Source organism: Mustelus asterias, chromosome 22, assembly GCF_964213995.1.
Source record: "Mustelus asterias chromosome 22, sMusAst1.hap1.1, whole genome shotgun sequence".
In the NCBI taxonomy this organism is placed as follows: domain Eukaryota; kingdom Metazoa; phylum Chordata; class Chondrichthyes; order Carcharhiniformes; family Triakidae; genus Mustelus; species Mustelus asterias.
Window position 1 is genome coordinate 14,652,675 of NC_135822.1, and position 26,083 is coordinate 14,678,757.

The following is a 26,083-nucleotide window of genomic DNA, read 5'->3' on the forward strand; positions in this document are numbered from 1 at the left end:
GCAGGGTTTGAAATGTGTATACTTCAATGCCAGGAGTATTCGCAATAAAGTGGGTGAACTTGCAGCGTGGATCAGTACCTGGGACTTCGATGTTGTGGCTATTTCAGAGACATGGATAGAGCAGGGGCAGGAATGGATGCTGCAGGTCCCGGGGTTCAAATGTTTTAGTCGAAGTAGGGAAGGAGGTAGAAGAGGGGGAGGGGTAGCATTATTGGTCAGAGATTGTATCACAGTGTCAGAGAGGAGGTTTGATGAGGACTTATCTGTTGAGGTAGTATGGGCGGAGATTAGAAATAGGAGAGGAGAGGTCACCCTGTTGGGAGTCTTTTATAGACCTCCTAAAAGTTCTAGAGAGGTTGAGGAAAGGATTGCGGAGTCAATCCTGCTTAGGAGTGAAAGTAATAGGGCAATTGTTATGGGGGATTTTAACTTGACTAATATTGACTGGAATTGTTATAGCTCTAGCTCGTTAGAGGGGTCAGTTTTTGTTCAAAGCGTGCAGGAAGGTTTTTTGACTCAGTATGTAGACAGGCCAACTAGAGGTGAGGCTATATTGGATCTGGTGCTGGGAAATGAGCCAGACCAGGTGCTAGACTTGGAAGTTGGTGTGCATTTTGGTGATAGTGACCACAATTCGGTTACGTTCACCTTAGTGATGGAAAGGGATAGGCATGAACCTCGGGCCAGTGGTTTTAGCTGGGGGAAGGGTAATTATGAGGCTATTAGGAGAGAATTAGGAAACATAGGTTGGACTAGGAGATTACAGGGACTGGGAACGTCCGACATGTGGAGTTTTTTCAAGGAGCAGCTACTGCGAGTCTGTGATAGGTATGTCCCTGTCAGGCAAGGAGGAATTGGTAGGGCTAGGGAACCGTGGTGCACCAAAAAAGTTTCTTTGTTGGTTAAAAAGAAAAAGGAGGCTTATGTTCGGATGAGACGTGAGCACTCGGGTAGTGCACTAGAAAGCTTTAGATTGGCTAAGAGGGAGTTGAAGAGCGAGCTTAGAAGGGCTAAAAGGGGACATGAGAAGACTTTGGCGGATAGGGTTAAAGAGAATCCTAAGGCGTTCTATAGGTATGTCAAGAACAGAAGGTTGGTTAGGGCAAGTTTAGGGCCAGTTATAGATGGCAGAGGGAAGTTATGTGTGGAACCGGAGGAGATTGGTGAAGCATTGAACCAATATTTCTCTTCGGTGTTCACGCAAGGGGACATGAATATAGCTGAGGAGGACACTGGGTTGCAAGGGAGTAGAATAGACAGTATTACAGTTGATAAGGAGGATGTGCAGGATATTCTGGAGGGTCTGAAAATAGATAAATCCCCTGGTCCGGATGGGATTTATCCAAGGATTCTCTGGGAGGCAAGAGAAGTGATTGCAGCGCCTCTGGCTCTGATCTTCAGGTCGTCGTTGGCCTCTGGTATAGTACCAGAAGATTGGAGGTTAGCGAATGTTGTCCCATTGTTTAAGAAGGGGAACAGAGACTTCCCCGGGAATTATAGACCGGTGAGTCTCACTTCTGTTGTCGGCAAGATGTTGGAAAAAATTATAAGGGATAGGATTTATAGTTATTTGGAGAGTAATGAATTGATAGGTGATAGTCAGCATGGTTTTGTGGCAGGTAGGTCGTGCCTTACTAACCTTATTGAGTTTTTTGAGAAAGTGACCAAGGAGGTGGATGGGGGCAAGGCAGTGGACGTGGTATATATGGATTTTAGTAAGGCGTTTGATAAGGTTCACCATGGTAGGCTTCTGCAGAAAATGCAGATGTATGGGATTGGGGGTGATCTAGGAAATTGGATCAGGAATTGGCTAGCGGATAGGAAACAGAGGGTGGTGGTTGATAGTAAATATTCATCATGGAGTGCGGTTACAAGTGGTGTACCTCAGGGATCTGTTTTGGGGCCACTGCTGTTTGTAATATTTATTAATGATCTGGATGAGGGTATAGTTGGGTGGATTAGCAAATTTGCTGATGACACCAAAGTCGGTGGTGTGGTAGACAGTGAGGAAGGGTGTCGTAGTCTGCAGGAAGACTTAGACAGGTTGCAAAGTTGGGCCGAGAGGTGGCGGATGGAGTTTAATGCGGAGAAGTGTGAGGTAATTCACTTTGGTAGGAATAACAGTTGTGTTGAGTATAGGGCTAACGGGAGGACTTTGAATAGTGTGGAGGAGCAGAGGGATCTAGGTGTATGTGTGCATAGATCCCTGAAAGTTGGGAATCAAGTAGATAAGGTTGTTAAGAAGGCATATGGTGTCTTGGCGTTTATTGGTAGGGGGATTGAATTTAGGAGTCGTAGCGTTATGTTGCAACTGTACACAACTCTGGTGCGGCCGCACTTGGAGTACTGTGTGCAGTTCTGGTCCCCACATTACAGGAAGGATGTGGAGGCTTTGGAGAGGGTGCAGAGGAGGTTTACCAGGATGTTGCCTGGTATGGAGGGGAGATCCTATGAGGAGAGGCTGAGGGATTTGGGATTGTTTTCGCTGGAAAGGCGGCGGCTAAGAGGGGATCTTATTGAAACATATAAGATGATTAGAGGTTTAGATAGGGTGGATAGTGATAGCCTTTTTCCTCTGATGGAGAAATCCAGCACGAGGGGGCATGGCTTTAAATTGAGGGGGGGTAGTTATAGAACCGATGTCAGGGGTAGGTTCTTTACCCAGAGGGTGGTGAGGGATTGGAATGCCCTGCCAGCATCAGTAGTAAATGCGCCTAGTTTGGGGGCGTTTAAGAGATCCGTAGATAGGTTCATGGACGAAAAGAAATTGGTTTAGGTTGGAGGGTCACAGTTTTTTTTTTTAACTGGTCGGTGCAACATCGTGGGCCGAAGGGCCTGTTCTGCGCTGTAATGTTCTATGTTCTATGTTCTATGTTCTACATACTCATTAATACCAGAGGTAATGCATCTGGCCGCTTCTTTCCTGTCTCATTGCATAGTTTTGCAAGTTTGGTCCTCAGTGTGCCATTATACCTTTCCACAATTCCTGAGGATTGTGGATGGTACGGGCAGTGCAGTTTCTGTTTGATGTCCAATGCTTTACACAATTCCTTTACTACATTTCCTGTAAAGTGTGTTCCTCTGTCGCTATTTACATATTGAGGCAGTCCATATCTACAGATAACTTCTTTTATTAAACAGAAGTAAAAGGCAACAGAACTTGACTTATTTTGCCACTGGCCATAGCTGTTTCTGAAGTAAACCAACATGTGAAGTGCATTATCTGGAATGTATGAGTGTACGTGAGGAGTTTTCTACCAAAATTAAGTGCATGCTGTTAAAACAATGTCATCTTCACCACATCTGTGGTGAGTCAGTAATTTCTGTTGGACAAGTAGAGGATTTATAAAGGGTCTTTCCCTTTTCAACCAATCAAAACTCTGCAACCTGGCAAATTATTTTGTTAATCTGTTCCAGTAGAAGTAGTATAATCATTTAATCCAGGGTGGTTGGGTGGAGAATACTTTGGATTTAAGATGTGAAAAAGGTAGGTTTCATAGATTGTTATTGTAGGAAATAAAATGTTCCTGTATTCTGAGGTCATAGAAGCCCCACTAATTGGTTCCATTTTTTGTTTATAGGAGATCCATGCACTGTTTCATCCCACATGGAGCTAGAGGAAGCATTTCGTCTGTATAACCAGAATGGAGAATCGGGCCTCAATTTACATGGTTGGTAGTTTATTGCAGTATTAAGCATCTCTGAAAACTTAAATGATGTACTTGACAGAATGTGACAAGTGAAATTCCCCCATGATTTGTACTGGGGCTACAGTTTTCCAGCATATATAATCATATATATTGTAAGTATAAATGAATATTCTAAGTATAGATGGTGTTAAGACAGGTGATGCAGGATTTGTCCTTTCTTTCCCATTCCTTGATTGTTGTAACAGTATGGTTTTGTTTGCAACTTAAAAGGATGGAGGTGTTAATTCAATAACTGCCTAACCGCTAATTGCAAAGAAGAGAGCTCACTGAGTCTTTCACTGGTGTTTGTGGCTGAGGCAGATTTTTTCCATGGTGGTCTTGAAATTCCATTGGGATTGAGGCCGATGTAAACTGCAATTACAGGAGACTTTTGAAACATAATCCGTCTTTTCCAAAAGTTAATGATATTGCACCTGAAGATTCTTTTGATTAAAACTCTCTATTTCTTTGATATATTCCACAATGTAGTAGAGATAGGGCTCTGAACATGAAAGCAGAGAGAGTCAGATGACATTACTGCTCTATTGGCAGATTTCTTCTCGACTGCTTTTAGTAGCTTCAGTGTTTTAATAATAAACATTTGAAAATGGTTATTATTGTTTATTAATGTTAATTAATGTTTATTTCATTAATTAATGTTTATTTCCGTTCATCTCTGAAATAATTCTTGGCATTAACAGATGGGAAATTCCATAGGATGTTGACGTGGCATGTCCTAATTGTAATTCACACGTACCAGACATGTCAGGCAGCCATCTTAAGCCAGTGTTGGCTTGCTTTAAAAAATATTTTAAAGAAGTTCAATACATATTTAATAACTGAAATTACAGATTAATATTCTACATGTCACATTATTGTCACAAAGGTATTGAACTAAAATTAAACTTTATTCAACTTGGTCATTTAGCTAAAATATCAGTGCCCCTAACATGAATGTGGCTGTGGTAGGGCTGTATATAAACCCCATGGCCTCATTTCCGTTTATTAAATCAGGTAATGGTATGGCCAGAGTTGACAACATTTTCTTTTGGGACTGAGAGGAGCACTCGTGCGCCTTTTGCTCCACAATCTAACAAAAATAAACAGTGCTAACTTGCTGGGCATTCTCATTCATCTGATCTGATGCCAGCTTTCTCTGCTGGGTCTGCCAATCAGTGACGTCAAGAGTCCTGAGATTATTGGACCTGGAATCACAACATTAAATTTTGATTTCTGTTTTGAAATGAGTATTAAAACTGCAGATAAGGTTTTAAAAAAGATTACTTTTAAGTTTATTTCTGCTTTACTGTGTCCTAATAGAATCTCATAACTTCAAGGGTTTGACTGAAGTTTTGAGTGTAAGAAGGGGCTTAGAGAAAAGAAATTAATTGAATTGAGGGTTTGATAGAAGAAGGAAAATATTCTTTGAGATTTGATTAATTCACTGTTCCTGAGATTGTCTTCGCTAACATCAAGCCACACAGCTATATAAGTTTAGTGACTGATGTTGTGTCCCAGGATTTAATGTCTTAGCCTAAGAGAGGGTAAGACACTAAGTCTAAAATAGTTTCAGTTATGGCATAATTGCACAGAATTTTCTCAAAAATATCTAAGTGTCCTAACAATGAGAATAAAGGAGTCATCTGTGCCTGTCTTATCTGTGCGTTCTGCACTGCATTCCTCCCACTCAGTCACTTTTTTTGGAGAGTTGGGAGCTCCATGCCTGACGTGGGGGGTAAGAGCAGGGTGGTGTATGTGCGTGTGCATTATGAAAGCTTCCCTGGAAACATCTTGGATTTTGAAGGCATACTTTAGTCTGTAGGCAAGACATTCCATGGGTAAATTTTTGTTTCATTAAAGCTTCATTAATTTGACTATTCCTTCTGTGAGAAGATTTCCATATTTATAAAAAGCTCATTTGCACCAAATTATTACATTTTTAGCCCAATTAGCATTTTATTTGTGTATATATTCCAACTTCACACTGTTCTATTTCCTTAACACTGTTTTGTTAAGTTTCCTCATGTGGCTTAGAGTTAACTTATTACTTTATGCACCCTAAGATTTTAGCTAGAAGGTTCCAAGTCTGATTCTTGGTTTGTGCAGCATTAACTGATAAGGTCCAGGTGGATTGGAAACATGCTAATATGATACCCCAATTCAAAAAGGGAGAGGCAAAAAGTAAGAAATTACAGGCAAGTTAGTTTGACCTCTGGTGGGGAAGTTGTTGGAATCAATCATCAAAGAGGAGGTCACTGAGAATTGTCAGCATGGTTTTATGAAGGGAAAGTTACGCTTCATAAACTTGCTTGAGTTCTTTTGAGGACGTAACCAGCAAGGTGCATGGTGGAGACCCTATGGATGTGCAAGGCGTTTGACAAGTTGCTACATAAAAGATTGATCCAGAAGGTGAGATCACAGGGTAATAGGGGTAGAGTACTAGATTGGATTGAACATTGGCTGACTGACAGAAAACGGAGGATCGGGATAAATGGGTCCTTCTTTGGCTGGTGAGTTGTAACTAGCAGGGTGCCGCAGGGGTCAGTCCTCGGGCCGTAACTGTTTACAATCTATGTAAATGATCTCAAGCAGGGACAGTGTGTAACATAGCAAAATTTGTGGATGATACCAAAATAGGTGGGAAGAGGATATAATGTTTTTACAGATGGATATAGATAGGCTAGGAGGATGGGCCAAAATTTGGCAGATAGAGTTTAATGAGGATAAGTGTGAGGTTATCCATTTTGGCAAAAAAAAAGACAAATTATTACCTAAATGGAAAGCAGATTCAAAATGTGTCCGGGCAAAGGGATCTGGGTGTCTATGTTCAAGATTTGCAGAAAGTCATTATGCAGCATGTAATAAACAGACAATTCGGGTCACTGTCTGTGTGGAGTTTGCACATTCTCCTGGTGTCTGCGTGGGTTTCCTCCGGGTGCTCCGGTTTCCTCCCACAGTCCAAAGATGTGCGGGTTAGGTTGATTGGCCAGGTTAAAAATTGTCCCTTAGAGTCCTGGGATGCGTAGGTTAGAGGGATTAGCGGGTAAAATATGTGGGGGTAGGGCCTGGGTGGGATTGTGGTCGGTGCAGACTCGATGGGCCGAATGGCCTCCTTCTGCACTGTCGGGTTTCTATGTTTCTATGTTAAAGGCAATTGGGATGTTGGCATTTATTGCAAAAGGACTGGAGTATAAAAGTAGAGAGAAGTGTTGTTGCAATTGTATAGGGTAAGACCACATCTGGAGTATTGTGTCCAGTTTTGGTCTTGTTATTTGAGGAAGGATGTGATGGCATTGAACACAGTTCAGAGGAGTGAATCACTACATTGATTCCAAAGATGAAGGGATTGATGTATGAGTAGAGTCATAAAGGTTTACAGCATGGAAACAGGCCCTTTGGTCCAACATGTCCATGCCACCCTTTTTTTTAACCACTAAGCTAGTCCCAATTGTCTGCATTTGGCCCATATCCCTCTACACCCACCTTACCATCCTACCCATGTAACTGCCTAAATGCTTTTTAAAAGTCAAAGTTGTATCCACCTCTACCACTAACTCTGGCAGCTTGTTCCAGACACTCATCACCCTCTGTGTGAAACAGTTGCCCCTCTGGACCATTTTGTATCTCTCTCCTTTCACCTTAAACCTATGCCCTCTAGTTTTAGACTCCCCTACCTTTGGAAAACGATGTTGACTATCTAGCTGATCTATGCCCCTCATTACTTTATAGACCTCTATTAGATCACCCCTAAGTCTCCTATGCTCCAGGGAAAAAAGTCCCAGTCTTTCCAGCCTCTCCTTATAGCTCAAACCATCAAGTCCCAGAAGTTTAAAAATATCCTTTCTATAATAGGGTGACCAGAACTGTACACAGTATTCCAAGTGTGGCCTTACTAATATCTTGTACAATTTCAACAAGATATCCTAACTCCTGTATTCAATGTTCTAGCAAGCATGTCGAATGCTTTCTTCACCACTCTGTCCACCTTGGTCCCCACTTTCAAGGAGCTATGAACCTGTATCCCTAGATCTCTTTGTTCTATAACTCTCCCTGATGCCCTTCCATTAACTGAGTAAGTCCTACCCTAGTTTGATCTACCAAAATGCATCACCTCGGATTTATCTAAATTAAACTCCATCTGCCATTCATCAGCCCACTGGCCCAATTGATCAAGATCCCATTACAATCCTAGATAACCTTCACTGTCCACGATGCTACCAATCTTGGTGTCGTATGCAAACGTACTAACCATGCCTCCTAAATTCTCATCCAAATCATTGATATAAATGACAAATTATAATGGAACCAGCATCGATCCCTGAGGCACACCACTGGTCACAGGCCTTCCGTTTGAAAAACAACCCTCCACAACCACCCTCTGTCTTCTGTCATCAAGCCAATTTTGTATCCAGTTGGCTACCTCACCCTGGATCCGGTGAGATTTAACCTTATGCAAGAACCTACCATGCAGCTTTGCTAATGTCCAAGTAGACAATCAACTGCATGCGCTCATCTACCCCATCAAAAAACTCAATCAAATTCATGAGACATGATTTTCCACTCTCAAAGCCATGCTGACTGTCCCTAATCAGTCCTTGACTTTATAAATGCCTGTAGATCCTGTCTTTCAGAATACCTTTTAACAACTTGCCCACTACAGATGTTAGCCTCAGCGGTCTGTAGTTCCCAGCTTTTCCCTGCAGCCCTTCTTAAATAAAGGCACAACATTTGCCACCCTCCATCAGCCAAATCATCTGGCTGTCGATGATTCAAATATCTCTGCTAGGGGACCTGCAATTAAACAGTTTGGGCTTGTACTTGCTGGTGTTTAGAAGGCTGGGAGGAGATCTGATCGAGATATATAAAATTTTAAAAGGGATTGATAAAGGTATCCCAAATGTTTCCTCTTATGGGGAAATCTAGAACAAGAGGTTACCGGTATAGGCTGTGAGGTGGTAAATTTAAAACTGAGAAGAAGAGGAACTACTACTTGCAGAGGGTGGTGAATCTGTGGAACTCACTGCCCCATAGCGTGGTGGGGTCTGAATCATTGAATGGTTTCAAGAAGGAGATAGACCTATTTCTAATCAAAGAAGTGAAAGAGGAATATAGGGAATAGGTGGGGAGGTGGATTTTAGACCAGGGAGAGATCAGCCATGATCTGATTGAATGGCAGAGCAGGCTCGAAGGGCTGAACTTGCCTACTTCTGTTCCTAATCCCTATGTCCCTAACTGATCTCAGCCAAGAACACTTCAGTTGATTCCCTTACCCTAAACACATTGATGGGGCAGCTCATTTTTGATGCAACTATGATAAAATAACCCACTGACACATACTGATTTGGTTCATTCATAATACTTTTAGGAGGCACTGGAGACTTGCTGGTACTGTGGAGCCATACCCAAACAAAAATCATCTTGAACACTGGAGGGTAGTAAATTGGGAAGTGGCAGAGACAGTTTAATTTTGACTCTTGTTCATCTCTGGTTTCATTTACTTTCATACATTTTTAACAAACTCTGCAAAATTCTTCATTTTAAAGTAAGTTATTGAATAAGGCTGTATTTTAACACACTGGGTAGAACTGACATCTTTTCATGCATGGCTGCTTAATACTGTTTGAATTGAATGCTTTTTTCAAAGCTTTTCCATATGAACTATTTTTAAAGAAAGCTTTGATCCTTGCCCTCAGTTTAACATGCTTAGAAATAGCATCAGGGGTTCAAAGGGATACACTTTGAAAAATACATTTACATGCAAAATATTCTAGACTCTGCTGTCAGAGCAAAGTTGTGATGTGGAGATGCCGGTGTTGGACTGGGGTAAACACAGTAAGAAGTTTAACAACACCAGGTTAAAGTCCAACAGGTTTATTTGGTAGCAAAAGCTTTTGCTACCAAATAAACCTGTTGGACTTTAACCTGGTGTTGTTAAACTTCTTACAGAGCAAAGTTGCACAGAGCATTATTTCTTGAAGATCAATTTATTGCAAAGTTTTAAAATTTCACAGGAAATCATGGAGAAATTTGAGAACAAGAATGAGAATTTTGAAATCTTCATGTTGCTGACCTACACTGGGATCCTTGGATGCCAGATTTAACCATGCAGCAGCAAGCCCTACCAGAAAAGTTGACATTTCTGCTCAAATGTGCCCAGTGCTCGCAAATGATTACTAATCATTTGATATTAAATGTTCTGATTTGGAATGAATTTTAGATGCAGTCAGCAGCATTTTGCCATCTTTGATATCAAATATGATCAAAGGCCCATGTGCACCCAAGTGCACCAAGTGCAATTGGCAAACGACATTGAAAAACATTATTAAAATTAATTGATTAAATTGTATTTGAATTTATTAAGTTTGTTCAATTAATCCATAAAATCTTTCCACTATGCATGCTTGAGAGTGCGCCCCCCCCCCTCCCTTCTTGGGGCTCCCTAGAGGGCCCACTCCTGGCAGTGCAAACCTGTTCCTCTTCCTTACTTTGGTGCCCCTGGCATGTTCCCCTCTACTGTTTCCTGTTGTTACATAGCTGTGTCAAGGTATGAATGTTTAGTGAGTGGTGGATCATTTGGCTGGGAAGCATTTGACTGGTGACAATATATTGAGCTCCAGGGCAGTGTGTCTGGAAGGGAACCCCAAGGATGCACTGAGGACACTTTCCCCTTGCACTCCAACTCTTTTGCATTACTCCAGCTAGTACCTAGTGTCATAAAAGAAGCTTAATTGACTTTTACTGTGTTGCCCTCGATTCAAGGCCTTGGGAGCACATTATATTACATAGATCTTGCCTGGCATGAGTCAGAAGTGTAGTTGCCGGCGTTGGACTGGGGTGAACACAGTAAGAGTTTTAACAACACCAGCTTAAAGTCCAACAGGTTTATTTGGTAGCAAATAGCATTAGCTTTCGGAGTGCTGCTCCTTCGTCAGATGGAGTGGAAATGTGCTCTCAAACAGGGCACCGAGACACACAAATCAAGTTACAGAATACTGATTAGAATGCGAATCCCTACAGCCAGCCAGATCTTAAAGATACAGACAATGTGGGTGGAGGGAGCATTAAGCACAGGTTAAAGAGATGTGTATTGTCTCCAGACAGGACAGCCTGCAAGTCCAGGAGGCAAGCTGTGGGGGTTACTGATAATGTGACATAAATCCAACGTCCCGGTTTAGGCCGTCCTCATGTGTGCGGAACTTGGCTATCAGTTCTGCTCAGCGACTCTGCGCTATCGTGTGTCGTGAAGGCCGCCTTGGAGAACGCTTACCTGAAGATCAGAGGCTGAATGCCCGTGACTGCTGAAGTGCTCCCCAACAGGAAGAGAACAGTCTTGCCTGGTGATTGTCGAGCGGTGTTCATTCATCCGTTGTCGTAGTGTCTGCATGGTTTCCCCAATGTACCATGCCTCGGGACATCCTTTCCTACAGTGTATCAGGTAGACAACGTTGGCCGAGTTGCAAGAGTATATACCGTGTACCTGGTAGATGGTGTTCTCACGTGAGATGATGACGTTCGCGTCGATGATCCGGTGCGTCAATGATCCGGCACGTCTTGCAGAGGTTGCTGTGGCAGGGTTGTGAGGTGTCGTGGTCACTGTTCTCCAGAAGGCTGGGTAGTTTGCTGTGGACAATGGTCTGTTTGAGGTTGCACGGTTGTTTGAAGGCAAGAAGTGGGGGTGTGGGGCGAAAAACCACACCGACCTCCTCAGAAGACAAACACGGGACATGGTGGACAGAGTACCCTTCGTCGTCCAGTACTTCCCAGGAGCGGAGAAGCTACGGCATCTCCTCCGGAGCCTTCAACATGTCATTGATGAAGACGAACATCTCGCCAAGGCCATCCCCAAACCCCCACTTCTTGCCTTCAAACAACCACGCAACCTCAAACAGACCATTGTCCGCAGCAAACTACCCAGCCTTCAGGAGAACAGTGACCACGACACCACACAACCCTGCCACAGCAACCTCTGCAAGACGTGCCGGATCATCGACGCGGATGTCATCATCTCACGTGAGAACACCATCAACCAGGTACACGGTACCTACTCTTGCAACTCGGCCAACGTTGTCTACCTGATACGCTGCAGGAAAGGATGTCCCGAGGCATGGTACATTGGGGAAACCATGCAGACACTACGACAACGGATGAATGAATACCGCTCGACAATCACCAGGCAAGACTGTTCTCTTCCTGTTGGGGAGCACTTCAGCAGTCACGGGCATTCAGCCTCTGATCTTCAGGTAAGCGTTCTCCAAAGCGGCCTTCACGACACACGACAGCGCAGAGTCGCTGAGCAGAAGCTGATAGCCAAGTTCCGCACACATGAGGACGGCCTAAACCGGGACGTTGGATTTATGTCACATTATCAGTAACCCCCACAGCTTGCCTCCTGGACTTGCAGGCTGTCCTGTCTGGAGACAATACACATCTCTTTAACCTGTGCTTAATGCTCCCTCCACCCACATTGTCTGTATCTTTAAGATCTGGTTGGCTGTAGGGATTCGCATTCTAATCAGTATTCTGTAACTTGATTTTTGTGTCTCTGTGCCCTGTTTGAGAGCACATTTCCACTCCATCTGACGAAGGAGCAGCGCTCCGAAAGCTAATGGCATTTGCTACCAAATAAACCTGTTGTACTTTAACCTGGTGTTGTTAAAACTCTTAATGAGTCAGAAGGTCAGACAAGATAGGATTGCCTGGATATCCATGCAAGTGATTTTGAGTGTAGTGCCAATCCGACTCTATTGCTACTCCCATTGGAAGTTACTGCATTATTTCAGATCATGTTTTTGCAATGTAACTTGAATATTATTTTGTGTTAAACATGGACCAGTAATACCGTGGCCACAGTTAGGAATTTTATACTCCTATGTGTACCATACAAGAAATAGATACTGAAATTTAAAAAAATGCTCAAAGCACTCTAGATGAACCAACATCTATTGAATAAATCGATTAAATTTAAAGTGTGGAATCTCCTTCAAGGTCAAAGCTTTAGATATGAAAAGATGTACAACTGCATATGTATTTTCCTCCTGCTTCCTTTCTGCCTATATTGATAAATTTGTCCACCTCAGTGTTTCAGTTCTGAAGTAGTATCTGTCGCCAAAATGTTAATTTTATGATTTCAACCATTACAGACTTGCAGTATGTGTCCACTATTTTTGTTTTGGTTTTTCTTTTCATTGAGTTGTATCAGATGTCTGTGTCTACTTTATCCATTTGACATTCTGAACAAATGAATAACTCCCCCATCACATTGCATTTGCCAACAATTCTCAAATTTTTAAAATGATATACACTTGACAGCATGCAGATGTTGGAGCTGACAGTCAGATAAAATAAATATATTTCAGTTTCACCTGGTTTACCCAATGGACAATGCAAGTTCACCAGGAATTGATTGCAGCTATAAAATCAATCCATAGAATATTACAAACTTAATTACCTTTAGTATGAGGACAGATTTACAATTATGTCAAAAGTAAGTGAGAAAGGAAACATTAGTTGTGGTTTTGCAACAATGCAGTTGGTTTGTTTTCTATTTTTAAAATTTGTTCTTTTCTCATTTACCCAGTATTTCCCAGCATTCCTGAAAAGCCAGGCATGCCCTGCCCTGGGGAGAATAGTAAGTATATTTTTTTAACACTTATTGGAAAATTGATGAAATATGATGGTTTAAAATTAATTCTCTCAGCGGTTATGGTTGGCATAGCCAGGGTTTATTGCCCTTTCCTTGAGAAGGTAGTAGTGGGCCACATTCTTGAACCTCTGTAATTCTTTGTAACAGTTGGGTACAACTCAATAGTTTGCTAGACCGCCTTGGAAGACAATTTAGAGTTGAACAGGTTGGTGTTGGATAGGAGTCAGAGGCCAAACTAGGTAAAGTCCTTCCTTAAAGGGCATTAGTGAATCACATGGGCTTTTAACAACATCCGGCAGCTTTATTTTTGCTTTCATTGATTAACTCCAGATTTTAAAGAAAATTTAGCTTTAATTCTGTAATTATGAGACTTGTACTCATGTCATCTGGATTGCTAATCAACTATACTATTGTGTACCTCATAGAGCATGGTGTTTATCTTTCTGATTTATCTTGCTGTGGCAACCAGTTTAAACTTGCATCGTTCTTAGTTGGCCAACAGTCTAAACAATGTGTGAAGAAACCTGGAGGTCTGTGTGGCATCATGTGTGTCATCCATCTGTTTGCTTTGGGACCTTGATTCAAATTTATCCCAAAACTGTGGGGTTACACTTAACCCATCCCGCTAACTGTAAACTAAGTTGAACTGCTTTAGGTTACCTTTCTCCAGTTCTTAATGCATGCAAGAACAAAGTACAAAACTTTCTATCATTTTACCCTCATCGATACCTTGCTTTAGACCTGTCATGATACTGCTGTCAACCCAGCAAATGCTTCTTCATTTCGTCCTTCAATATCTTCTCAGCAAATGTGTCCCAGCTATGTCAACCCTTTGGTATGGCCCATTTTGTTTCTTTTTAACTATGATGAATATCATCGCCTGCCAGAATCTTTGATCCCTTGACATTGCTTCTGCCACTCTCACCAGCATGGTTCTCTGGTTGAACTAGACCATTTGTTATCTTGAAGCACTTTGACCTCCACCTGTTTTAAATCCCACATTTTGGCCAACCCAAGGCAGCATCATTGTAATGTTGCTGGATCCCACCCTTAATTGAATTCCCCCATTCTGCTGCTCAAATCTTTATTTATACTTGCTGTTTGTCATTTCCAAAGGACAACCCTCAATATTGCCCTTGCTGGCCCTCTCTTTCACAAACCTCGAGCTCTCCAAAGCTCTTGTGCACATGTCTTATCCTGCACAAAGTGCTGCTCATTCATTACCCACATTGACTTAGTATGACACATTATTCACCAACATGTTAAACTTCAAATCATCATATATAAATTTGTGTGGTGCTGTCCTAAACTATCTCCGAGATTTATTCAGTCCCACAATTCCCTCTAAATACTCCATTCTTCTGTGAATCCTCATGCCTTCCCATGTTTGGTAGCAGAGCTCTCTTCCTAAATCTCTTGTCTCTGAAGATTATTTTTTGGAGACTACCTCAAAATCCATCTTCTATTAAACTTTTGTTCACTCATTCTAAAACGTATTTTCCTGCCTTAAGACTACCTGGAAGCTCAATGTTGTTTTTCTTTAGGTTAAGCTGCAAGTTGTTGTTCTAACTCATCTTGTTGATGTCACCCAACTTCACTTACAAGATTTATGGAGAAGAGTAGAAATTAGTCAGGCTTCTGGCATTTGAGCACGCAAACACTGTTCATCCCAGCAAACCCATACTGACATTCACATAAGCCTCCTTCAACTCATTCATCTAACTCAATCAGCATATCCTTAAATCTTTCTCCCTCAAGTACAAACGTAGCATACCCTTAAATGCATCTTTGCTATTTGTCTCAACTACTCCTCGTGATAGCAAATTCTGCATTCAATTGCTCTCTGGGTCATATAATTTCATTATAATCATCTGTGCTAAACAGCGTGGATGTTTGGTGGTGTTAGGATTTGGTTTGACTCTGTACTCATGGTCAACTATCTTGTTAACACTTGCTAACCACATGAAGAGGACTGCTGGCATCTGTTTTTTGTCATTTCCAAAGGACAACCCTCAATATTGGTAGCTTTTGCTACCAAATAAACCTGTTGGACTTTAACCTGGTGTTGTTAAACTTCTTACTGTGTTTACCCCAGTCCAACGCCGGCATCTCCACATCATGGCATCTGTGAAACCATATGAGTTGCTGAGTTTGTAGAAATAAGTGAGTTAAACTTGACGGTTCAGACATAGTTCAAAAAAGATAAAATATTTCACTCTAAAGAAGGATCTGACTTGAAATATTTGTTCTCTCCATCACCATTATCTGTATGTGGTTAAAACACTTCAAACTGTTTATGTTATCATATGTATCGTTGTGAAATATTTCTGGTTCAGAACCATTGATTTCTGGAAATTAAAATTATTTTGAAACCTCAAGCTTTTAATCTAAAGACATTTGAAAAGTAAGTTTCCCCTTTGCCCAGTTTCTTCACTCTGCTTCCTCGACAGTTTTGCCTTGTTTTCATTCATTGGTGAATAGTGTTTGCCCTAGTTTTTAATTGTACTTTTCATATTTTTGAAGCAGATTTTTAGCCTGTAATTTGGAGCTTGGTTTAACATGCTCTGCTGGATTCCTTACTTTACAGCAGATTGCAGGTCTTGATTGTATTGAGTCTGAGGATTGATTCTCTTGATGCTCCTTTATTTGGCAAGAAGTTGATGACACTCTGACAGAAAATTGGACACAGCATGTGGAATTTTATATCCTGCAATCACTAATAAATAGGTTTGTCTGAAGTTCAATAAAATTGCTAAGGATTGATATTAACTAGAAATGTAATGATTTGTAATTTTGTCCTGTTGCATTTCCATATGCATAGAATATATGGATTTTGCAGCCAAGATGGATTTTCCTTGTATTCTTAAAGCAGTTTTGGTAGGACGGTTTGCAATTGCTGCAGTGTTCAACCATATTTCAGTTCTGTGTTGTACCATCTGATTAATATTATATGGAATTGCCACTTGAATATCAAATTAATATTGTCTCTAACTGCATTTTATTGCCCAGTCCTATGAAGTGTATTTTTGTGATACCGACTGCTTCCTGGCTTTATAAAGGCATTCAACCTCAAATTCTCAGTAGCTTCATAATTTGTGAAACTAAACACACACTTTCTGTGTTTAGTACTTTCTAAACTACTCACTTTCAGAAATGTTTTTCCGAATTGTACATATTTGAGTACTTCTGTACATCTGCTGTTGCTACTTTGCTATTTGTTATGGACAGGGATGAGAGAGAACTGAAATCCTCGTTCCCTTACTGATTGTGATCAGTGTGCTTTTTGAAAAGAAAGGTGTGTCTCATCAATCTGAATAACCAGGAGCAAACTTTTGTGGGTCTAAATAAAGCGATCATTTATTCACGCATTCACCCTGAAATTCTGTATCGCCAATCACTTGGCACATGCACGTGTGCAAGAAAAAATACACTTTCCAAGAATAGTGCATTTTTGCAAGTCGTAAACAAAAGAACAGTTTGTATTTCATGTTCTTGGTCTGTCTTTGGAAAAGGTATTGAAGGCCTGATGAATAACGTATATTCGATAGCTGGCATTTCATATCAGAATTACCTCTAAAAGATGGATTTTCAGCAGGTCATTAAGTCAGTTAGTTGTAATTTTCTTACCAGGCGGTCAACACAAAGTGACAACTAGGAGATCTTAAGATGTTGCAGTCTCCAGTTTTTATAGGTGTAGAATTTGCTGCCCATTTTGATGTTCTTCTGGTGCTTTCTAGCAGCAACACTCATTATATATAATTTCAGTCACCTGACCAATACTTGTGCACCCAGAATGAGCTGAAGTTAGAAACCAATTACTACACAATGGAGAATGGATGTGGGTTACCCAGAATTAGTTGTGACAAACTGGTTTCTCAACAGCCCCCTTTATGTTTTGAATTCAGAGGTGGGGAATCTGGGAGTTGTTTGTTTGTGTACTTACCCAAAATTTAAATTCAAAGTGCAAATACCACATGGTTTTCATCTTGGTATGTCCATTCAAGGAGGCACCCCACTCATGGTCATTCAATTAGAAATTTCCTGGTGACTTGACATCACAAAAGTCACCTGACCCTTGGCAGCCACCATAGCAGCTTTTTGATGTCCATTTTGAAAGAAAATGTAGTTGCATAAAATTCTATACCGAATACAGTTCATGTTTAAAGTTGTGATTCTGAGACATACCTTTACTGAGCATAGCTCCACTAAAAAGCAAAAACAAATTAACTAATTGAAGCACCATGAATAGATGAAGAGCTGAAGAGAAAGTTAAATCTAAAGAGGTATATAAGAAATCCTTGGATAATAAAGGTGGGTCAAAAGGGGATATGAGAAACTTGGGGAAGAAGTTAAAATAAAATGAAGAGGCAAAGCGAATTTACAAAATAGAATGATTACAAAATATGAACAAAGTCAAAAATTATCTTTATCACAAGAGTACTTCTTTGAAACAGAATTTCCAGTTATTCTTTCTCTAAAGAGACAGAATCACAACTTCTCATTTTGTTAAAAGCCCCATAAAGTAGTCCATGTATGAAAACATACTTAGGATTATAACTGTAAGATTTGTCGATCGTCTGGCCTCATGACTTGTTTATAACCATAGAAAATGCAAGTATAATTGTGAGTGGTTTCATCCTCAGTTGAAAAGGCAGGTGGGCTCAATGTTATTTGAGAAAGAAACATTTCCTTGAAATTTGCCTCTTATTCGGCATTGATCATCCAAGAAAACGGCTTCCTAGCTACCACCCTTATTCTATGACAAAGACCTTGTTTCAGATTCATGTTTCATCGCAACATTATAATTGCTCCTTCCTTATCTAAGTTTGTGTGGTGGCATGCCCATTGGAGTTGGAGTTGGATGGTGTAGAAACTCCGGAGGATAAAGACATTTGGCATCATTTTCATCTATAAAGTTGATGCTGATGTACTCTTTTTATATACCTGACAGCTTTAGTAAACATTTTCATTTAAATCTAGTGACCCCCTCAATTTTAGGGCAAAGGATAGCATTTGAATAATTTATAAGAAAATATTGTCCTGTCATTTTTCTCCACTTGATCAATTCCACCATCTCATCCATGCCATTCTAACCCATGCAATCCCTCTCATGTCATGTCATGCCATCCCCATTTCTCCTATCAATCCTATCTCTTCCCTTACTGAAATAAATTCCTTCTGCCAAGGTAACTCCAGCTGTTTTCATTTCCACCAAAACACTCTCACCCCACACTTCACTAATCATTGCAGATACAAGTGCATCATGAGCTCCAGTCTTCTGTGGACCTGAAGTATCCTTTCATGCCTCAGGCATCACCTACCAAAGTAACCCACTGACAGATGTGTCCATTATTGACCAATGAAAACAGTCTTGACAGAGTAATATTGTAGGTGAAAATAAATTGTGAAGTGTTATATGGATACAGAAAAAACACAATTTAATGTAGGGCTAGGACCTCTAAAGACTGAACACGATGAAGCTCTCTGGAAATGTCAAACCAATGACAACTATGTTTCAATTTTTAAGTAAAGAAGCCATGAAAATAGACAGAACTAGAGGAGGAGCTTAAAAGAATATTAATATAGTTGGGAAAGAAAGGGGCAAAATAATTGACAAATTAGCAAAACTAAAATAATAAACTTGATGAGTTATTTGAAGGGATACCTGGAAGAATAGGGAAGAGTCATAGGTTTATGACAAATGTTAGGGCACGTGGGGGGGGGGGGGCGTTGAGTGGGTGTTGGGGGGGCTGAGTGGGTGTGGTGCAAATAGATCAATTAACAGAAAATTGACTTAAAAATAGAAAGTGGAGAGTAAGCGTAAAGTGCAGTTACTCAGGTTGGAGGAAGGTAGGAAGCAGTGTTCTGCTCGCCTGAGTGTTGGGATTTAATTACATTAATGGATTTGGGAACAAACAAGTTAATATCAACATTTTGTAAATGGTACCAAATTGAAGAAGGTGGCAGCATAATACAAGAATTCATTTGAAAGTTTTCAAATTAGGAAATTAAGTGCCAAATAAATTTTAGCATGGCTAAAGTGAGACATGGCAGGACGAATAGAAACATCATGTATACTTTAGAAAATGTAAATCCGAATAGGGCAAAAGAGCAAAGGAATCTGGGGATACAGGTGTAACCAGATCAGAAATCTGGCATATTATGAAGTTAGACTAGACCCCAACTAATTTTAATTTTTGGCATTGGTGTGAGGATAACGTGTGATTCGATTGACACATTAGGAAGCTTTTATCAAAGCAGACTGGATTTTGGTTTAAATATAATGAATAAATTAGCTTAACTTTTACTAATTGAAATACTTAATCATGACATGATACAATTCTTAACTGCTAATTTATCTATCTCTTAGTTCCAATTTAAACAATATTCCTCATAGACTTCTCTTCAAAACCAGTTAGCAAACAACACAGGCTTATGTGTTTTTACTTGTTAGTAGCCCTAGAGCTTTTGAACACTTTTTGGAGAAAGAGATCTGATACTCAAGAAGCAGCCCCCAGAGAAGGAGAGAGAAAAACACCTTTTGCCTCTTTTAGGATCAAGCAGAAACTAAACTTTTTTTCTTGTCAGCTTAGTTCTGCCAATTCACATGATTCTGTCTCTTGTCAATCAACCTAATGCCCTTAATTAGGGTTGATTAATGGGAAAAAACAAAAATAAAAAAAATGCATTGCTCATATTAAAACAAACACCCCATCATTTAGGATCAACTATTCTGCATTCTCAGCAGAGAACTGCCTTCTTTGCACAGATCGACACTGGGTAAACCAGAACTGAATTCTAAACATACCCGTCACAAGAAACATAATATAAATACATTGTTAAACTTGTATGAGACTCTGATCAAATTGAACTTTGAATGCTGTGTGCCATTCTGGTTTCCATGCAATAACAAAGATATAGATTTAATGGATGATGAGTATACAAAATAATTACAAGGGTGGTATCAGAACAGAAAAATTACAGATCTCTGGAAAGATTTGAACATGTTGGCACTTTATTCTTTAGAAATGAGAAGATTTGGAGGTTACTTCACAGAGGTCTTCAAATTATGAATGGATTAGACAGGGTAAATATAGAGAGAATGTTAACCTAGCCACTGGTGCAGGCAAAAAAGCATGCATTGTTGCTGTTCCCAATAAATGGGGACAGTTGGGACATCCAGCTAAATCTAAAAATGATGATTCATATGAATAGAAATGGCACTCATGTTAGGGATTACCATCCACGTGATGTAAAGGGTCCTTCCCTGAACCCTGTGAGGAATGAGCAAGGATTACCATGCAATGGACAAAAATGACGAAAGAAGGAGGCCCTGAAGAGAGGTGAAAGGATAACTAAACTCAAAATAGCAAGTCTAAATGCGGTGCTAATCACTGTGCCACCATGCTACCCTTCTGTTTACAGTTGATCCGTAAAAGAATTTGAGAGTTTAGTAAGTGGCTGGGATTGTTTGTATTTTAATGAAGTATTTGCTCAAGTTTCAGTTCTGTCTGGAGTTGATGTCAAAAGTCACATGGTGTTGTCAACCATCTTAAAACTGCTGTGCCCATTTTAAAAATATGTAATTTTAAAATGTGTATTATCTTTATGGCTATAATGGGCATGACGATATGTACAATCAAAGATGTGGATGAAGTAAACTGAGTGGAAGAGGTTAAAACAAAGGTGGGGCCAATAATTTAATCGGCGAACGAATGAAGAGAAACAAAGAATATAGTCAGAAATAGCAGTTGCAAATCAAAGAACGACATAGCATTAATCTGGAAGTAATCAGAACTTCATGGAAGGAATCAAAAACTGGTTGTGATAACTGCCTAGCTGAATATTGGGACAAGGGTCCTGAACAATCTACTCAATTGTGTTATGATGAGAGACATGGAGACAAAGTATTTTGGTACCAACTTTCAATGGAAAGTGAGACACTCAAGATTGCAAAAAATTAAGTTCCTACCACATTCCTTCAAGATATGGGAGAGAGTCATAGAAACTAGAAGTAGGAGTAGGCCATTTGGCACTTCGAGCTTGCTTCGCCATTCATTTTGATCATGGGTGATCATTGAATTCAACATCCTGATCCCCCCCCCATATCCCCCACAGGGCAGCACAGCTGCAATGGTGGCACGCTGCCTTACAGCGCCGGGGACCCGGGATCAACTCCCGGCTTGGGTCACTCTCTGTGCGGAGTCTGCATGTTCTCCCCATGTCTGCGTGGGTTTCCTCTGGGTGCTCCGGTTTCCTCCCACAGTCTGAAAGATGTGCTGGTTAGGTGCATTGGCCATGCTAAATTCTCCCTCTGTACGTGAACAGGCAGCGGAGTGTGGCGACTAGGAGATTTTCACAGTAACTTCATTGCAGTGTTAATGTAAGCCTACTTGTGATACTAATAAATTTTTAAAAATCCCTTGATCCCTTTAGCCCCAAAAGCAATACCTAATTTCTTCTTGAAATCATACAAAGTTTTGGTGCCAACTAGATTATGTGGTTATACATTCCACGCATTCGCCACCCTCTGGGTGAAGAAATTTCTCTTCCCCTCCGTTCGAAAAGGTTTACCCCTTATCCTCAAATAGGAAAATAGTGGAAATCCGTGAAGGTCAGTTGGAATTCATGCTGGAAAGAAGCACCACCAATGTCATTTCATTTTGAGACAAGTGTTGGAAAAAATGCAGCATGAAGATTGTATTTATTGATATAAGGAAGGCTTATGGCTGGTAGCCTAGGGAGGAAGACTGGAAATGTGATAAAATTTGTGGTGTTCTTGAGTAGAAGTACATATTACAAGACGTGCTAGGCAAGAGTAAGAAACATTGTAGGAGAATGTCAAAGTTTTGAAGCCAAACTTGGATTATACCAGTGATCAGCACTGAACCCCTTGATCACCATGGACATTCTAACTGAGGAAGTGAGATGGGAAATGACCTGGTTGGTGATATTTGTAGATGATACAGAGCTATGTGGTGTCGATGCTGAAGATGACTTTATATCTGGAGAACTGGAGAAAAGTGTTGGAAGACAGGATTATGAAGATCAGTAGACCAAAGGCCCAATTAATGGACTCAGTTTGAGCCTAGAGAAAAGGAGTGGAGCTGTAAGGAATTTGGATCTATACTTAGAAAAAGTGAATAGCCTGGGAATAATGGTGACAGAAGATAGAAGTAAAGAAATGGAAATTAAACAATTGATTATCTCTGCTCTTCTTCCAATTACTCCAACCAATGAAGTGTTATGTAACAGAAAAGTATCACTGAAGCTGAATGGAAGAATCTACAAGATAGTCGTGAGACCAGTATTCCAAATACAGTGCAGAAACTCGGGCAACATCATGATGAGAGGAACGACTGAGTGCTAATGAGATGCAGGTGCTGAGATGGATGTCTGGAGTAACGAGAAGACAAAATCAGGAACCAGCACTTCAGGAGCTCGAAGATTCTGGGTGCATTGAAGTGGGAGTATCAAAGGAAGTAGCTGTGTGGTCATCTGTTGCAGAGAGAAATGAAATGTGGTGGTGAATAATGAAGATGTGCCTACCAGCAAGTAGGTGAAGAGGAAGGCTTAAAACCAGTTGGAAACATGATGCTGAGAGGCTTGAGCATAGTGAGGTGCAGGAGCGTTACCAACCAGCATTGGCCAACCCCAAATAGAATAGGAGAAGCAGATAGAAGTGGAGAGTCATCGACTTCAGGAAGTGTAAAGGAGAACATGCCTCTGTCTACATCAATGGGGTCGAAGCAGAAATGGTCGAGAGCTTCAAGTTTTTAGGTGTCCAGATCACCAACAACCTGTCCTGGTCCCCCCAGGCCGACACTATAGTTAAGAAAGCCCACCAACGCCTCTACTTTCTCAGAAGACTAAGGAAATTTGGCATGTCAGCTACGACTCTCACCATAGAAAGCATTATTTCTGGTTGTATCACAGCTTAGCATGGTTCCTGCTCTGCCCAAGACCGCAAGGAACTACAAAAGGTTGTGAATGTAGCCCAATCCATCTCTCAAACCAGCGTCCCATCCATTGACTCTGTCTACACTTCCCGCTTCCTCAGCAAAGCAGCCAGCATAATTAAGGACCCCACGTACCCTGGACATTCTCTCTTCCACCTTCTTCCGTCAGCAAAAAGATACAAAAGTCTGAGGTCACATACCAACCGACTCGAGAACACCTTCTTCCCTGCTGCTGTCAGACTTTTGAATGGACTTATCTTGCATTAAGTTGACCTTTCTCTACACTCGAGCTATGATTGTAACACTACATTCTGCACTCTCTCGTTTCCTTCTCCATGAACGGTATGTTTTGTCTGTATAACACGCAAGAAACAATAGTTTTCACTATGTTAATACATGTGACAATAATAAATCAAATCAAGAGAGTGTTCCCACTTATGGAAGAATTTAAAACTTGGGGCCACAAATCGAAGGTCGTTATTAATGCATCTAAAAGGAAACAAATTTTACTCAGTTTTTGGAATGTGAAACTAGATTGGTGCTATTAGAAGTGGTTGTGGCAGCTTGCGTGTGTGGTGTCACCAGGGGCTGTGTGCTGGAAAAGAATGGCATTTCCCTCATAATATACTCCGGTTTCTGGCTAAGGGCTTTCCCTACCACAATGTCACATGGCAGACTGATGAGGAATCAGTACAACGAGGATCAGCTGTGTAGCCTTATTGGGCAACATAAGTACGTATAACTTGTCAATGAGAGGAGGCTACGTGGAGAGGGAAAGGTTTACTGTGCAGAATTCTATAAAGCTAGGCTCAAGGAAGAGCTAAGTATTTATTTCTATTTTTTTCTGTTTTGATTGTCTGAAGACCTGTAAGTAAACATTCATCTTAAATTTTAAGTGGATAACTGAGTTACTGAACTGAGAACTCCATCCCACCTATCACAGTCCCCACCCCATGGCGACATCACATTTGAGAATGTGGGGCTAGGTTGTGAATAATCATGAAGAACTAATAATGGAAGCCCGAATATAACAACTGGCCCAACATGAAGCTACTCTTACTCGAGCAGAGACTAACCATTTGTTGCCACAAGAGCAAAGTAAGAGTCAGCAACTACAGGTTGAATTGCACTGGGGAAAGTGCTGACATTGCCAGTTGGACAGCTCGACCTCTCCTGGCAGTTCCAGGAGATACTGAGACGGATGATCTTTGAGCAGACAGCAAACAGGAACGCCTGGCCGTGAGAACAATCAATCAATTATTGCCTCGTATTTGATCAGTGATCCCCAGAAGACTTATTATGGCCTAGATGAGAAAGCGGCTAAGGATTATGAGGCACTGAAGAAAGAAATCAAAGCACACCTCAGAGTGACGACTATTATGCAAGCTCAGTTCTTCCATGTCTGGGTACACCAAGAAGACAGAGCACCCTGGTCCCAGATGGTTGGTCTCCATATACCTGGCCAAGAAATGGCTACAACCAAAGGAACTCAGCCCTAAAAAAGTGATGGCAAGAGTTCTCCTGGATCACTGATTCAGGACTTTACCACTGGACATAGAGAGATCAGTGAACCAAGGGAATCTCCAGTCGGTGGATCAAGCAGTGGAACTTGTTGAGCAACACCAGGCAATAGTGGTACTAATGAATCTAGGATGCATGGAGAAACTGACTGTCAGAAGTAGGGCCCAAACCAAAGGGTGCTGCTTCCCAAAGACGACATCCGGAGCCATTGCCCAGGAGGTGACCAAGAAGCTATGGCTTTGGGAACAGAGTCCTAGACAGACCACACCTTCACTGTAATGGCGATGGCAAGAGGCAGAGGCGAGGAGATAATGCTACGTTTGTAAGGAAGTGATACACCTGGCTGGCCCATGTCCCTACCTGAATGGCCCCACACATGTAGTGGGATACAATGAAAAGCATTGTTTCTTGCGTGCTATACAGACAAAACACACTGTTCATAGAGTACGTTGGGGAGAAGGAGAGCATAGGTTGCAGAATATAGCGTTGCAGTTTCAGATAGGGCGAAGAGAAAGAGACGGTAACCGCATTGCAGCCTATAACACTACCAACCCTGTACCCCCAAGAAACTCTCAACTGCCTATGGAAGAGAGCCATAGAATCTGTCTTGGACTCTGGGAGCATGGTAACTTTAGTGGACCAGAGTGTGGTGCCCAAGACATGTGTTGCGTACATGGGGAGGCACGGACATATCCCACAGGGCAAGTCCCCTATCAAAAACCCCCAAGGGATTACCAGGCCAAATTGGTGTTGTAAAGCACATACCATAGTAAGTATTAATTAGTTGAGATTGTCATTTGTTCCAGGCACTATGGGAGCAGCCTGAGAGTGCTGCATAAGAGGTTGTGATGTGTCTGGAGGATGCGGATGAGGACGCTCCTGAAGACAAGTATGGAGACAACCTCCCAACAGTGGAACTGCCTGGATATGAGGTGTGTGGAAAAGAGAGAGATGGAAAAGAGATGCTATTGGTTTACATCAGCAGGCTGAGCTGCCAGGCCCTGGAGCGGGATGCAGAATGTTTCTTCAAGAGCTATGGAGTTGAACATAAAGAATCGGTATGGCTTTGTTGAATTTTGATGGTCCTCCAGATGCAAATGATGCTGTTTGAGCTGAATGATAGAGAACTTTTTGTGGGAAACGGGTAATTGTTGAATGTACTAGAGGTCCTTGAAGGGATAGGGGTTATACCTCTCAGCGCAAGGGTTATGGTTGCAGATTATCTGGAAGAGACAGATATGGACCTCCAAACAGAAATCGCCCCCGTATGT

At 41.2% G+C, this 26,083-nt stretch overlaps 1 protein-coding gene across 2 annotated transcripts in view; it reads left to right on the plus strand.

Annotated features, from left to right (window-relative positions):
• Window positions 1–26,083, plus strand: part of prkcz (protein kinase C, zeta) — a 466,471-nt gene that overhangs the window by 75,780 nt on the left and 364,608 nt on the right. For both annotated transcript variants that reach the window (XM_078238768.1, XM_078238769.1), the window contains exons 3-4: window positions 3,582–3,671; window positions 13,267–13,317. In XM_078238768.1, coding sequence (XP_078094894.1) covers window positions 3,582–3,671; window positions 13,267–13,317 — 141 coding nt within the window. The remainder of the gene's footprint in view (window positions 1–3,581; window positions 3,672–13,266; window positions 13,318–26,083) is intronic.